We start from the raw sequence: 14,913 nt of genomic DNA, 5'->3' as shown, positions 1-14,913 counted from the left end.
AGGTCCAATCCATTGGGAATCTGTGACACATGCACACATTGTTCATCTGCTAATTCAATTGTCTTCATTGTTGAACCAGGATTTAGGTGATTAAAAGAGGAGCCCAGAGGAGCAGAGCGTTACAGGATACAGGTTTATTTTGGGTGAAGACTTACTGCATTTAAACTCTGCCCAGAGGCAAGGCACCTGGCTTTCCACAGAAGTCAAAGAGATTGCTCAGGAACAAGGAAGTCATTTACAGAGAGCCCCAACATCAAGGGGGGATCTCTGACCGACAGAAAGGACTCCCAACTTCTCTATTCAAATAAGTGAGGAAACCGACGGTACGGATAGATAATGCCATGTTTTATCACAAAGCTCCAGGGCAAGTCAGCACAGCATTTCATGACTGCTTGACTCCAGCATCAAGCCAAAGAGGCAAAAGTGCCACTGATAAGAACCTATTTATCAACAATGTTTTGCAATATAGGCTAAGCGGGCATTTCTGACATGTTTTCTTGTGAATTCAGAGCCAAGCCTCTAGCAGCGGCGCTGCTTCTATGCAAATGGCTGGCAAAATAAAAAATATATATAAGTGTGATATAAGTACTGGATAGTGTTTGGCGTCTAACGAGACTTTAGTCGCCTCAAGGTAATGGCTAATGCAGACATACAGGTGAAGCTCTTCCTGGGATAAGCCAGGTTTACGGACTCCAGATGTGATGGATCAGGTCTGTGTCCGCAGCCGGGCAGCATTCATTTGTAAGAGCCAGATCAAGGATGGGGAAACGAAGCAGACCCGGAGAGGAACACGTGTCGGCGATTTGATTTGTGGGGCAGTGAACATGACAATTACTATAGCCTTCAAAGAAACTGACAACTGCGTTTTAGACTTCAAAGCACTCACGTCCCTTTTATCGCGCAATTAGTTGAGCAACTATAGATGGCTGCATCTTATCACAACATGTGGCTCTCCCCACCACTCTTTCGCCTGAGAACACAATGATTAGAGTTTAGCTTTTCATCCTCGGCCGGACCCTGCATGAGGCGCACCGCTGCTGTTCGCTCCTGTAATATTCTTGAGATTCACATTCTGCTTTCTGTTTTAAGGAAGGAATGCCAGCACAGATGTGATAACCGCAGATAAACTACTGTACAAAAGGGGAAGCTTAAGGTGGATCTCTTACTTACAATCTCTCTGTAGACCAAACAGAACAGAAATCATGTGCGCTGCCAACGTACATAAGACAAGGCTCTATAAGTTTATACAGATAAAATGAAAAAATAAAGATAGAGAGACAGTGATCTTGATTCTACTCAGTCATAACAGGGATAATATGGCCCGAAGACACCAAAAGCTGGTAGACAACTTTGATGCTGAAAAGACAGGATCCCCACACCTTGTGACCAATGCATTTCTATAACTTTCCCATTTGCTTGCTTTTTCTGAAAAAAAGCTTTTTAAAAATCCTTTTAAAAACCCTTTTTAAATATTTTACAGTAGAGCATTCAGAATTTTGTTTTGAGCATTCAAAAACACTGCAGTAACATCATTTCAATGCATTTCTTGTCTGCCAACAATCCTGTCTTTGAATAATTTTAATTTGTGGTCTAATTCTATATTAACTTTAGAAATATGATTTAAAAATGTCCATGTCTTCTTTATTCTTTATTTTAAAACTAATATATATATATAAATAGGAACAACATAATATTCTGTTTGACCGCCTGTTGCCTTCAGAACTGCCTTAATTCTACGTGGCATTGATTCAACAAGGTGCTGAAAGCATTCTTTAGAAATGTTGGCCCATATTGATAGGATAGCATCTTGCAGTTGATGGAGATTTGTGGGATGCACATCCAGGGCACGAAGCTCCCGTTCCACCACATCCCAAAGATGCTCTATTGGGTTGAGATCTGGTGACTGTGGGGGCCATTTTAGTACAGTGACCTCATTGCCATGTTCAAGAAACCAATTTGAAATGATTCAAGCTTTGTGACATGGTGCATTATCCTGCTGGAAGTAGCCATCAGAGGATGGGTACATGGTGGTCATAAAGGGATGGAAATGGTCAGAAACAATGCTCAGGTAGGCCGTGGGATTTAAACGATGCCCAATTGGCACTAAGGGGCCTAAAGTGTGCCAAGAAAACATCCCCACACCATTACACCACCACCACCAGCCTGCACAGTGCTAACAAGGCATGATGGATCCATGTTCTCATTCTGTCTACGCCAAATTCTGACTCTACCATCTGAATGTCTCAACAGAAATCGAGACTCATCAGACCAGGCAACATTTTTCCAGTCTTCAACTGTCCAATTTTGGTGAGCTTGTGCAAATTGTAGCCTCTTTTTCCTATTTGTAGTGGAGATGAGTGGTACCCAGTGGGGTCTTCTGCTGTTGTAGCCCATCCGCCTCAAGGTTGTGCGTGTTGTGGCTTCACAAATGCTTTGCTGCATACCTCGGTTGTAACGAGTGGTTATTTCAGTCAAAGTTGCTCTTCTATCAGCTTGAATCATTTCGCCCACAGGACTGCCGCATACTGGATGTTTTTCCCTTTTCACACCATTCTTTGTAAATCCTAGAAATGGTTGTGCATGAAAATCCCAGTAACTGAGCAGATTGTGAAATACTCAGACCAGCCCGTCTGGCACCAACAACCATGCCACGCTCAAAATTGCTTAAATCACCTTTCTTTCCCATTCTGACATTCAGTTTGGAGTTCAGGAGATTGTCTTGACCAGGACCACACCCCTAAATGCATTGAAGCAACTGACATGTGATTGGTTGATTAGATAATTGCATTAATGAGAAATTGAACAGGTGTTCCTAATAATCCTTTAGGTGAGTGTATATATAAAATGTGTGTGTATATATAAAATGTGTGTATCTGCGTGTGTGTGTGTGTGTTTAAATGTACATACTGTATAATATATATATATATATATATATATATATATATATATATATATATATATATATATAATGTAAGAATATCATTTTATAAATCACTTTTTCATGCCTGGAAATCACAATTTTTTAATTCTATAATATCATTGGATGTTCTATGACTATGGGAGCCCTGAAAAGGCGAGGTCTAGGTAATCACCACTTACAAAAAAAAGCCCATCCTGAAGTTATGATTCATGTGCATGTAAAACATTAACAAGACAACTCAAAAAACCCAACAAAGAAATCATAAAAAAAATGCATAAAAAGAAAACCCGACAAATGTATCATGTGTCTGTAAGGTAATACGTTTAATCATGCTGGATTTTATTACAAGAATTTAAAACCAATGTCTATTTTTTGCATGCATTTATGGCTTTTTCCATTGCAGTTGTACAGAAAACTCAGTTCATGCACCATTCGCATGACAGTGGACACAAGGAGCATGCTTTGAGTAATGTACGTTATTTAAAACAACCGCATCTCGTGACACACAGGATACGCAATGAAATACAGAAAAAAAAGGCTTGTGAGATGCTGGCATGGTACATGGCTTTGGATTTGCTCAAGAAATTCCCCCTGTCATTTGTGTGAGACTCTCCAAATGCAGAGACCGGCTCTGACAGTTTTACACTGCACCAGATGGCAAGCAATCCTTCCCACCGTCACACTGGCTCCAGGCATGGCACAGCATCGAAACAGTCACACAAGTACACACAATCACACACACACACACGCATACGTGAACACTTCCATCCCATCGGAACCGCTCTGGCAAATCAATATGCCCGAAAACCACAGGGATTGGTTTCGCACTGTTTTCAAACTAGGCCAAACTCAAGCTACCGTAAAATTTACTGTACCACCGGAGGGTAGGCAGCAATCTATTTTGGAAACAAACCAAAACGGAAAACTCGTAGCCCGTGTCTCAGCAAATCTATCTGTGAGGCACCAAAATCCCACGAGGGGCAGTCTGTGGCAGTAGTTAGCACAATGCTAACTAGGTAAAGTAAATACATGTAAGCTACTACTAAAGGCGAGCGAGATGTGGTAATACTGTAAAAGTTACTGGAGGTTAATGTGTTAATATATCATAAAGACTAAGCTACAAAAGCAAACGCTGGGCTGAACACTGTCTAACACGTTAGGATCAATGATAAAGCTTAATCGACTTCTATTTCTGGATTTAGCTGTTCAATTCAACGCTCACAGCAAGAGAGAGGATGGGAAAGAGAGAGACAGATGGGGAGGAGATAAAAACAGTAAGAGATATGGGTACTAAATGAAAATATAACTTAATCAAGGGATGTTACAGCTGCTGCCCCTTAACAACTCGTAACTGTCATTCACAACGATTCTAGTTTCCAGCAACATGACAATAAGGGTCACATACAGGGGCACCCAAAAGTCTGAGGCGAGGCTACATACTCGTTTCATTTGTGATCAGATTTTCAAAAGCTATGGCCATTTACACAGGCCAATAACATCAGCACATGCTGCAGTAGAAATGCCCAGAACAATCCAACAGTACATCGATCTGAGAACCTCCAGCGATAAAACCACGGTTACGGATCACACCTGCCAACAGAGCAATTTAACCCATTCAATCCCACTGGCCATATCTATTCAGTTTTGATTTGGAAAATGCTTGGGGTCTGTAAGATTTTTATTTTAAAAAATTAAGAAATTCATACTTTTATTCTGCAATGATGCATTATATTGATGAAAAGTGACAGGAAAATACTTTTATAATGTTACAAACGATTTAAAGTTTGTTTTTTTACTTTTTATTCATCAAATAATTCTGAACCAATGCATCACAGTTTCCACAAACATACTAAGCAGCACAACTGTTTTCAACATCGATAAGAAGAAATGATTCTTGAGCAGCAAATCAGCATATTAGAATGATCTCTGAAGGATCATGTGACACTGAAGACTGGAGTAATGGGGTAAATAAAAGTAAATAAAATTCAGCTTTTTTTGTTGAAATAATTCATTTATAATATATTAAAATGGAAAACAGTTATTTCAAACTGTAATATTATTTCACAATACTTTTTTACGATTTTTTTTAAGAAAAATCTTATGGACCCCAAACTTACACATTTACTTATTGAATAGTTACCTAGATAGTGCAGAATGTGATTTCCCCCCTAGAATCTTAAAACGTTTTTTTTTAAGTTTTGAATCCGATTTTGAATTCAAGGCTCAGACTTTTGTACCCCATTGTATGTTACTTTATTGTTTACAACTTTCTATTGGACCAACTGAGCCTAACCCTGTAGTTCCCCACAGGTTACAATTGTGACCAAAAATAAACCATATACTTTCACTAACTTAAAGCTTTTTTGTTTGGAAGAAAAAATTGTTACGTTGGGCTATCCAAGGAGTAAAAAATAATGGGCTATTTTTCACATGCCTTCAGAGAACTCTTCAACTCCACATTCAACCGTTACACTGGGCAAAATACATCCCTCTGCAGATGAGAGCGAAGCAAGGTGAGGCACAGCCCACTGGCACTGCAGGCAAACCTGTGTTTATTTATAGGCACTTAACCCACTTTATATCACATTTGTCAATGTCAGCCCTGTGTCCAAATCTAGCCCTCTGTCAGCACATCATTAGTAAACGCTGATCCCCACTCTACAAACACACACATACACCACCTGCATTCTACCACATGTTTGAATGGAACAGAAGTCTATCAGCCGCCAGGAGCAGGGATGGCCAGATCCCGAGTACCTGGAAACGACAGCAATTATCGATTGTGAAAACATACGTAATTGCGTGAACTTCAAAACATTTGATGCTGATTGAAGTTCGGTACTGTGGGGCCAGAATGGGCCCTCGTTTTTAATTTAGCCTTTGTTTCGGGTCACATTTTAGGCCTTTAGTACTTTGCACTCTGATTGGTTAGAGGGATGGCAATTTGCGGTGACAACGTATAGCGACTTGCAGCCTAAGGCAAGTGAATGGAAACAAAAGCAGTGGTTTAGAGAATGCATGGTCTTAATGCAACACTCATGCGGAAAAGACGCCAGTTTGATGCATATCTACAAACGGCACTTGAGTACTCAAGGTTGATTTATCTTTCAGTTACTCAAGTAGTCAAAAAGGCCTCCAGCCTCTGAAGCACAGATCCTCTCAAATCAGCCAACAAATCACGACCCCTCTGCTTTCTCTGTCAACGAGTCACAATTTTTGGTTTCATAATTTGGGATGTCAAGCTGCTACTGTTGTGCATTTTCTATCATTTGTTTCTGGTGACCAATGGTGCAATAAACACGCAACCATTTTTATTGGGTCTCCAAAAACAAAGAAGAGAATTAAACGGACACCGAAATCTTCACACCGAACAGCTGCGACTCCCTGCCACCAGATTCAGTCACAAGATTAAAAGGCACCAGATGAGCCTATAAATAGGCAGAACAAAAAAAAATTCACTCGGAGTTAAATTTGGAGTACTGTTATCTGGATTTGAGAAGTTTAACTACCTGTCCTTGACTTGTCTTTGCTGGCATGTGGCTTTCCACACTCCTATTGACAATACAGATCATACTATTTCGAAAATACACACACACATACATGTACAGAATTACACACATGCACATCGCTCTTGCACTCGCTTGTTTGCGACCCGGGACATCTCCCTGATGGAGCGTCTATTTCTGCTGGGCGGTGGGCGGTTCCAGCTCGGGGCCGCCGTAGTATTGGCTGCAGTTGGGGTCCCCCCTCACTTTGGAAGACGAGGGTATCTGGACACCAGTGTAGGGGTTGACGCACCAACACTCGCCCCTCTGTCCGTGGTTGGACATGTGGCACTAGAATACAAGAGAGGGAAGATGATGAGAGGGGCGGGGAAACGGTGGGTGTTGGGGGTTTAATGAAGCTCTTGGGCGAGTACGAGGTGGAGGCACTGCCCCAAAACAGCCCTCCCGCCTCATTTGGCCCAGCACGTCTCATTGACCCCTACTGAGCACTCCCAAAATGAGGTCATAATTGAACTGGACATAGCTGACGCTGAGACCCAAAATAGGCAAAAAACAGATTCTCAATTTTGTCCTCCAATGGCAAAGAACAAAAACTGACAGTTACAGTAATCGCAAGAGGAACAGGATGATCACAAAACAATTAAGTGTGGTGAGGTACACTGTTTTGAGCCCTGGGAACAGGGTTTCCACATCAAAACAACATACCAATTTACTTCTCCGGGACACGTTTGTCCTGGTTTAAGCTGTAACGTGCCATGTCAGGACACAGAAATATTATGCCATAATAAACTCACAAAGTTCTAATCAGCAAAATGCCAATTTTGTCTCCAAGATTTTTCTCCTAAAATTCCTTTATGTGGGCTGTCAGTAGAATACAAATTGTAATCCAAGAAAGTAAATGACATGCTGAGTCATAAATTAAAATAACTGCATACATATTGCAAAGCATACATAAAAGCCAATAATATCAAATTATTTAGTTAAAAATTATTTTATTGTGGCTGGCGAAAAGAGCCAAGACAATAGACAAAACAATGCCTTTATGTACAGTATATAAAGTAAGAGTTAGAGCTAAAAACGTTATATAGATTAGAAAGATCAGATCATTTGCTCCTGGGAGTTCATATTGAGATTTCATTCAGGCTTTTAATAGCAGACTTGGGTGTCTTGGCAAATTAGAGCATTGTTGAGACTTCTGAAATGGAAATTTTTTCTCAAGAACCTGAGAACCAAAAAGTCTGTTAAAACACGTACACAAAAATGTTTTTATCTCATCAGTGTGTAAGAGAGGTCATTAAGATATAAAAGAGATCTCATTTGTGATTCTCTGGAACATCACAAAAAAAAGGGCAAGCCACCCCACAGACAGGTTAGTCATTCAGCAAAATGTTAATTAGCTTGTAACTCTCAGCTCAGATACGGTTGCCTTGGCTTTGATAAAACAGCCTTCTGTAGAGAATGTGGGAATTTTTTATACACAGTTTCTCTTTGGCTCCATCTTTGTGTCATTATTGAACCTTCCATGTGGAATTAGCTAATAAAACAGCGGGCTGCTGTGGATTGAAAGGTTGGGCAATGTCTCATATTCCTATTGCCCTATTGTGAAATTAACACCCGTCGCGGGAACTTTTTGTTCTAATATACTGGCCAGTGTGGCAAGTGACCTGCAAACCATTTCAAACTGACAAAGGACAAGAAGACTTCATAAACTATTTTAATTTAATTTACATAGTAACTTGTTTGATGTATTTCAATTGGAAATTCAAAATGGTTGGCAAAATTGTCCATTAGCAAGCTACCGCATAAGGGACGTCTTTAAAAGATTGAGGTAAGTGTTGATCATTTCACCTGCTTAAGGTTGTACTGTCCTGTCTTGTCACAGTTGGGAAACTTCAGGTCATACAGATTTTCCAGAGGCCCCTTGTTGTCATGGAACGTCATTTGGGAGATGTTCTCTAACACTTTATCCAGCTCTTGCTGACACTGGCTCTATAAGACAACAAAGACATACAAACATATATTTGAGTATTTCTTAAAACTCTTAAAACACATTTTTTTGCACCCTACTCATTTTATTTGTCTACTTACAATGTCCAGAAAATGACTCATACATACATAAAGAGCAATTCTGTCATTTTAATATATTTTTCTAATTGAACATTTCCACCATTCTGTGATCGAAATTATGTTTTTTGGAAAAAAATTACAATTTATTTTGTCTTGCTACGGCTAATTTCATAGTTAGCATTTTATTTATCGTAAATACACACAATTAAGAATTTTTTAACACTATTAACATTAAATGCACAAGATTACAGCTTGAAATAAATTTCATGCGAGTGTATGCTATTACCGGATTGAGTTTATTTCCATATCATAATATATACAATTTAAACATATAACAAAATAATATCATAAATACGATATAATGAAAACTAACATCTTATCAAATTTAACTCAAAATTAGTACAATTCTATAAAAGGTCGTAAAAGTTTTTCAAGTTTTCTCCATGAATAAGTTCTTCAAAGTTTGTCCTGATAAAAAGAGTTGTAAAATGAATTTAAATGTAAAAAAAATGTTGTTGACGAGTGAGATTTACCTTGATTAATCATTTTCTAACACATTGGGCCTCATTCATGAAACTTTCGTAAATATATGAGCAAATTTAGGAGTAATTTGTGTGTAAAATGGACCTTTACGAAAACTCTCCTCCAGATTCACAAACGATTCGTATACCACGGATTCGGTAGTTAAACGTGTGTATATTAATGAATTCCAAACATTCGTAAATAGAACGTGTGTACACGCTCATTCATAATTAGCATAATCCCCGCCCATGAGTTACAACTGCAAATGACGACTACTAAACTGCTAAAGAGACTAATTGGCCATATGCCTAGCTATAAATATTCAATTATCGTGTGCCCACCAAAGCATTTTTAGCCAGTTAAAAAACGCCTGGTGCTCTTCTGAAAACGGCCAGCTGGTGGCTCTTGAAAGCGCTTTGCAAGGGCAGCGTTTTTCCAGCTGAGAACTTTGGTTTCTATGATACAGAATGTCCATGGCAGTAATGTGTTACTAGTGTCTCATTTTGAATTACTGAATATAAAAAACGCTGTAAAAAGCAGTATTAACTTCTCCATTATTGTTGTTCAGTCGGTGTACAAGTGGGATGATTGGTCGGTGTAGTTTTTGTCCCGCCACTCCTCCACTGTGATTGGACGGCCTGGTAAAAAGTGACAGTGACGATTACCCAACGCTGAACAGTAAAAAAAAAAAAAAAAAACTCTTAAAATATTATTATGGTACATAGTGCGTCAAAATACAATGCCATCAGTTTGCCTAAATTAGAACATAGAACGTTCAAATGTTTTATGCACCATTTACACGTGGTAGGGAGCAGGTGTAAATTTCTTTCGTACCAAATAACATTTAGAAAATATGAACATTTTCGTGAATCCAAAAATGTACGTCAGAGTGGCTTTATGAACGATTAACACACAAATTCGCTCTGCTTGTTTTTCATGAATGAGGCCCAGTCTTAAATCTCAAATCATTTTCACGCAATTAGTATTGAAATGGTTTATGATTTAAATGATCATAGTTTAAAAACTATAATTCATATTGATATGATTAGTAAAATATTAACACACAACAGGCATTCACAAAAATAAGTAGCAAAGTAGCAAAAATATGTGATGAAGGCATGGGAAAATGTAGTAAAAGAGAGTTAATTTGACCTTCATACAAAAAAAAGTTTGTTTTAATAAAAATCCTTGAAGAAACACTCATATAAGAAGGAGAGTGAGATAAACAGCAAGCCAGCGGCTCCATGAAACATTTATGTGGCTGATATTAATCTCGTACTCCAGCTAATTTTCTGGCTTGGTTCTACCTCCCCACCTCTCCGCAAGGACAGGCATCGGCATCAAAGACCATTCCTGTCTCCCGTTCCTTCTCTTTTCCCCTATATCTCTCATGATGGCTGCTCCCTGCTTGGCCCGGGATAAGAGGGCACTGGGGGAAGAGGGCCTGCCAGGGATCTTATCCGTACCGTGCGGATGAAAAGTGCTCCATCACAAAGCAGTGAACAGTCCCCTGCTGTCATCGGACATGCCGTCACCCTGACATTCTCCTTGAATGTCTGCTTTTCATTGGGATATGTGATGGTTACACTACTGATTTATGACCTCCACAGAAAAGTTGTTTATTCGGTTTGGCTTTTATTACCCTACCATTATCACTGGTTTGAATTTTTATTGCCTTGGCTTCTTCTTTTTATTGCATCTACCTTATTTTAGTACTTTCCAACATCCATTTGCTTTATCAACATATCATTTAGCCGTTTTTATTGTAGTTACTATAGCTTTCAGGTCAGCAAAACCAGAACCAGTATGCTTCATAGTACAGCTATTGTTGTCTCTGCTGTTTTTTGTTGATGGTTACATCGATTGTCTTTTTTTCTTGACCATTAGAATATGCTCAATGGGGAGGAAAAAAAAATGAGTGGATATAGGACTGTTTTCATCCATGCGCTTAAGGCTTTAAATGGTGAGGATATGCTAATATAACAATGTAAAATGGGCAGGCTCAATCTAAATAAGCTGTCTCTAAATAAAACAAACTTTTTGCCAATGGCCGGTGACTTAAGTAAATGTACTGGCCATAAATATTTTTTTACCAGCCATGAAACATAGATTAATCCTTATTAAATTTATTCAGTCTAGAGCGGTGCTTTTTTCTTTGTCTTTTGTTGTTTGATTAACATTAAAAACACAGACAGCAGCAGGAATATTAGGCTGTCACTTTTAGAGCTAATGCACAGATCCAATATATCCTAAACCTAACCCTACACGTGTTTTCTTTCTCAATTGTTAACGTACACTTAAAGGGATAGTTCACCCAAAAATGAAAATTAGCCCATAATTTACTCACCCCCAAGTCATCCTAGGTGTATATGACATTCTTCTTTCAGACGAATAAAATCGGAGGTAAATTACAAAAGTCCAGGCTAATCCAAGTATTAGAACAATGATTCATAGTTGCTCTGTTTTTGAAGTCCATAAAAAGTGCATCTATCCATCAAATAACGTGCTCCACGCGGCTCCGGGGTGTTAATAAGGCCTTCTGAAGCGAATTGACGCGTTTGTGTAGGAAAAATATCCATATTTATAACTTTATCAAGTAAACTTTCGTCCGACCACCTTCCGTGGAAAAGTGTTGAATGTTGAAAGTGAAACTCAAGATGCGTACGTGACGTCATGACGAGCGGACCTGGTCGCGTTAGTCTTTCGATCGGCAGGGGAACTTTCAACAATTTTTCCATAAATTGAACAGGGAAGGCGGTCGGTCGAAAGTTTACTTGATAAAGTTATAAAAATGAATATTTTTCTTACACAAACGCATCGATTAGCTTCAGAAGGCCTTTATTAAGACCCAGAGCAGCGTGGAGCATGTTATTTGATGGACAGATGCACTTTTTATGGACTTCAAAAACAGACCAACTATGAATCCAATTCTAATGCTTGGATTGGCCTGGACTTTTGTAATATAACTCAGATTTTATTTGTCTGAAAGAAGGATGTCATATACACCTAGGATGACTTGAGGGTGAGTAAATTATGGGCTTATTTTCATTTTTGGGTGAACTATCCCTTTAAGATATAACTGACCTTGTATACGGGGATACTTGCCGGGTGTTTTAACATAATTTTGTGTGAATTTGTCCGTTAAAGTAGACTGGGGGTTTGATTTCGCCCTGCAGCTCAGGCTGGAAACATGTACATTGTTCTATCCTCCTTCTGTTACAAATTTGCGGAGACCAATCACAAACTGGCTTATCCATCTGGCATGCTATTGAGCGGGTTTAACACAATGACGGACAGAGAAGCGATGGATCGTTGGTCTGATTGGTTGAAAGACTATCCAATTGCGCACAGAATCATTTGAACTATGCCCGTTGATCACGCCTCTTGCAGAATAAAATACAGTGCAGACTCTCCAGACTAATGTTCAATCTTAAAAGATTGAGTTTGGTCTGGTGATAGCCAGACAACTGTTAAAGCGCAATACGACGTGAAAGAGAGCTCAATTCAGTATTTACATGCCAAGACAGATTTCTGGACACACACATCAGATGTTTGCGCACAGAAAACTTCAAAACGCAGCGTAGGAGTACCGAATCGAGTTCCCTTTCACATCTTCTTGCGCTTGAATATTTAAAGTGGCAAAGCTTAAACTTTCACCGCAGGCCTGTTAACTGTCCCGGGCATCGTTCACATTTTTTTTACATTCATGTTCTCACAATATTGCATTGTTCGAATTCATAAAAATGTTTCCGGGCCAACTGGCGATTGACAGTGTCATATACCCACCAACACCGATTTTAACTTTATGCCCTCCTACATTTGAGTTCCTAAGAAAACTACCAGACCTGCCGTTTACTTCACCATGTTTTACTTTAAAAAAAAGTGAAGTGAAGTGAAGGCCAAGTATGGTAACCCATACTCAGAATTTGTCCTCTGCATTTAACCCTTCCAAGTTATTGCATACACATTAGAAGCAGTGAGTAGTGAACACACACATTGCAAACCGTGGACACACACACCCGGAGCAGTGGGCAGCCATTCACTGTGGTGTCCGGGAGCGTTTGGGGGTTAGGTGCCTTGCTCAAGAGCACCTCAGTTGTTTCCTGTTGGTATTGAGAATCTAACCCGCAACCTTCACTCTCTAACCATTCGGCCACAGCTGCCCAAAAAAAGTATGAAAAAAAGAAAAAATTACTTGCCAACTAAAGTAAATTAGCAAGACAATTTGTCTATTGGCTCAGAACATTAGATGATGCCTGATAGAGATGCTGATTGGGGTGAGGTCCTGTTGCAGTGGTCACTTGGCTAAGGATTTAAGGGTCCAGGTAAAGCATGGTACAAGTCCAAGAAAAGTTAATTAACTCAGTGGATTTGTATGATGGCCAAATTCGACAAGCACTGGCCCATTCCTTGTTTCAGCAGAGACGGCAGCCGTTTGTTCTGTCTTGGCAATCCGATTGTGACTGTATGCTATCACCGGGCAGTGTTTTAGACATCAGAAATCGCTGTTTAATTAGGTAACTAAGGAAATTATCATATGTTTTTAACTGAAAACATTGTAAAAGTGGCACCAGAAACAGCCTTAATGTGAAAAACACTCGAAAAACAGCTTACAGCTGTTTTTGCACAGTTCCAATCATGAAAATAACATACTGGAGCAATAAATTATACATTGACAAACAACCTCAGACCGCAGAATTATAGCTACATCAAATTTAGAGGGTTGTACAAAGGACATACCGTAAATCTGAACCCCAGAAAACTGTGTTAGGATAATTAATGTTTAGCTGATACAGAAAAGAGTGTATCCATGTCATAGCGAGAGTGTGTGCGTGTGTGTGTTGTGTGAGCCCATATTGTTGTGTATGTGGTGTGTTAGTCTGATAACCAGAAGAGGGCACTGCCGTACTGAACACAATGACATTCAAGGTGAATACAGGTCTTTATTTCAATAGGTCTCTGTGTTAATCTAAAGGCCCTTTCATATGACTCGCTTTAGTGTTCGCCAGTACTCAAGAGTGCTGTGACTTCTTCGCAGAGGGACACTCACCTGTTTGGGGAGAAGCGTTTTGGGATCATCCTGGGAGCTGAACATCCTGTTCCTCTTACTGTTGTGATGCTGCTTAACAGCCATTTCCTTGTAGTGTTGGTAGTTGTTTTCTTTGCTGGTCTTTTTCATTGGAGGGGAGCGCGTGCCATTTACTTCTCCTGATGGATGGAAGAGTAGGTTACAGATTTGGACAAAAATGCTGAATTTAATCATGATTTCATGTTCAATGAATATAGTACCAGTCAAAAGTTTGGAAAGTCTCTTATGCTCATCAAGCCTGCATTTATTTGATCAAAAATACAGGGGAAAAAACTGTAATATTGAGAAATAGTATTACAGTTTAAAATAATGGTTTTCTATTTTAATATAATTTAAAATATAATTTATTTATGTGATGCAAAGCTGAATTTTCATCAGCCATTACTACAGTCTTCAGTGTCGCATGATTCTTCAGAAATCATTGCAAATAAACACAGGCTTGATGAGCATTCGAGACCTCTTTTAAAAAACATAAAAATATGTTTCCAAAATTTTGACTAGTACTATATATACACAGTACATAGATACTGTACATGTACATAGTACAAAGTACATGTAATTCATACCGAAAAGTCAAATATATTATGTAAAATTTCAGAAACGCAATTGCATTTTAATAGCCATTTTCAATTACATTCTGAATGCTCCACAACTCTGTTAGGTTAGATGTTGCTTAACAAACTGACATTATTTATAGAAATTTGTATTATTGCTCTAAGGTCAAAGATCGCAAGCATTCTATTTTGTCAATGAAAACAAACCCTGGATCAGTGTTCTGGCAGTGCATCAAAGCATGGTAGAGAAAGAAA

The 14,913-nt window shown here is 39.0% G+C and overlaps 1 protein-coding gene across 1 annotated transcript in view; it reads right to left on the bottom strand.

Moving 5' to 3' along the window:
- Positions 1-3,220: 3,220 nt before the first annotated feature.
- Positions 3,221-14,913, bottom strand: part of igfbp2b (insulin-like growth factor binding protein 2b) — a 34,133-nt gene continuing 22,440 nt past the window's right edge. The window contains exons 2-4 of the mRNA XM_079822034.1: positions 14,066-14,223; positions 8,275-8,415; positions 3,221-6,756 (exon numbers count right to left, since the gene is read on the bottom strand). Coding sequence (XP_079678160.1) covers positions 6,598-6,756; positions 8,275-8,415; positions 14,066-14,223 — 458 coding nt within the window. The 3' untranslated portion in view covers positions 3,221-6,597. The remainder of the gene's footprint in view (positions 6,757-8,274; positions 8,416-14,065; positions 14,224-14,913) is intronic.

The sequence above is a fragment of the Gobio gobio genome, assembly GCF_949357685.1.
Source record: "Gobio gobio genome assembly, chromosome: 7".
Taxonomy (NCBI): Eukaryota; Metazoa; Chordata; class Actinopteri; order Cypriniformes; family Gobionidae; genus Gobio; species Gobio gobio.
This window is presented reverse-complemented; position numbering and strand designations above follow the sequence as displayed.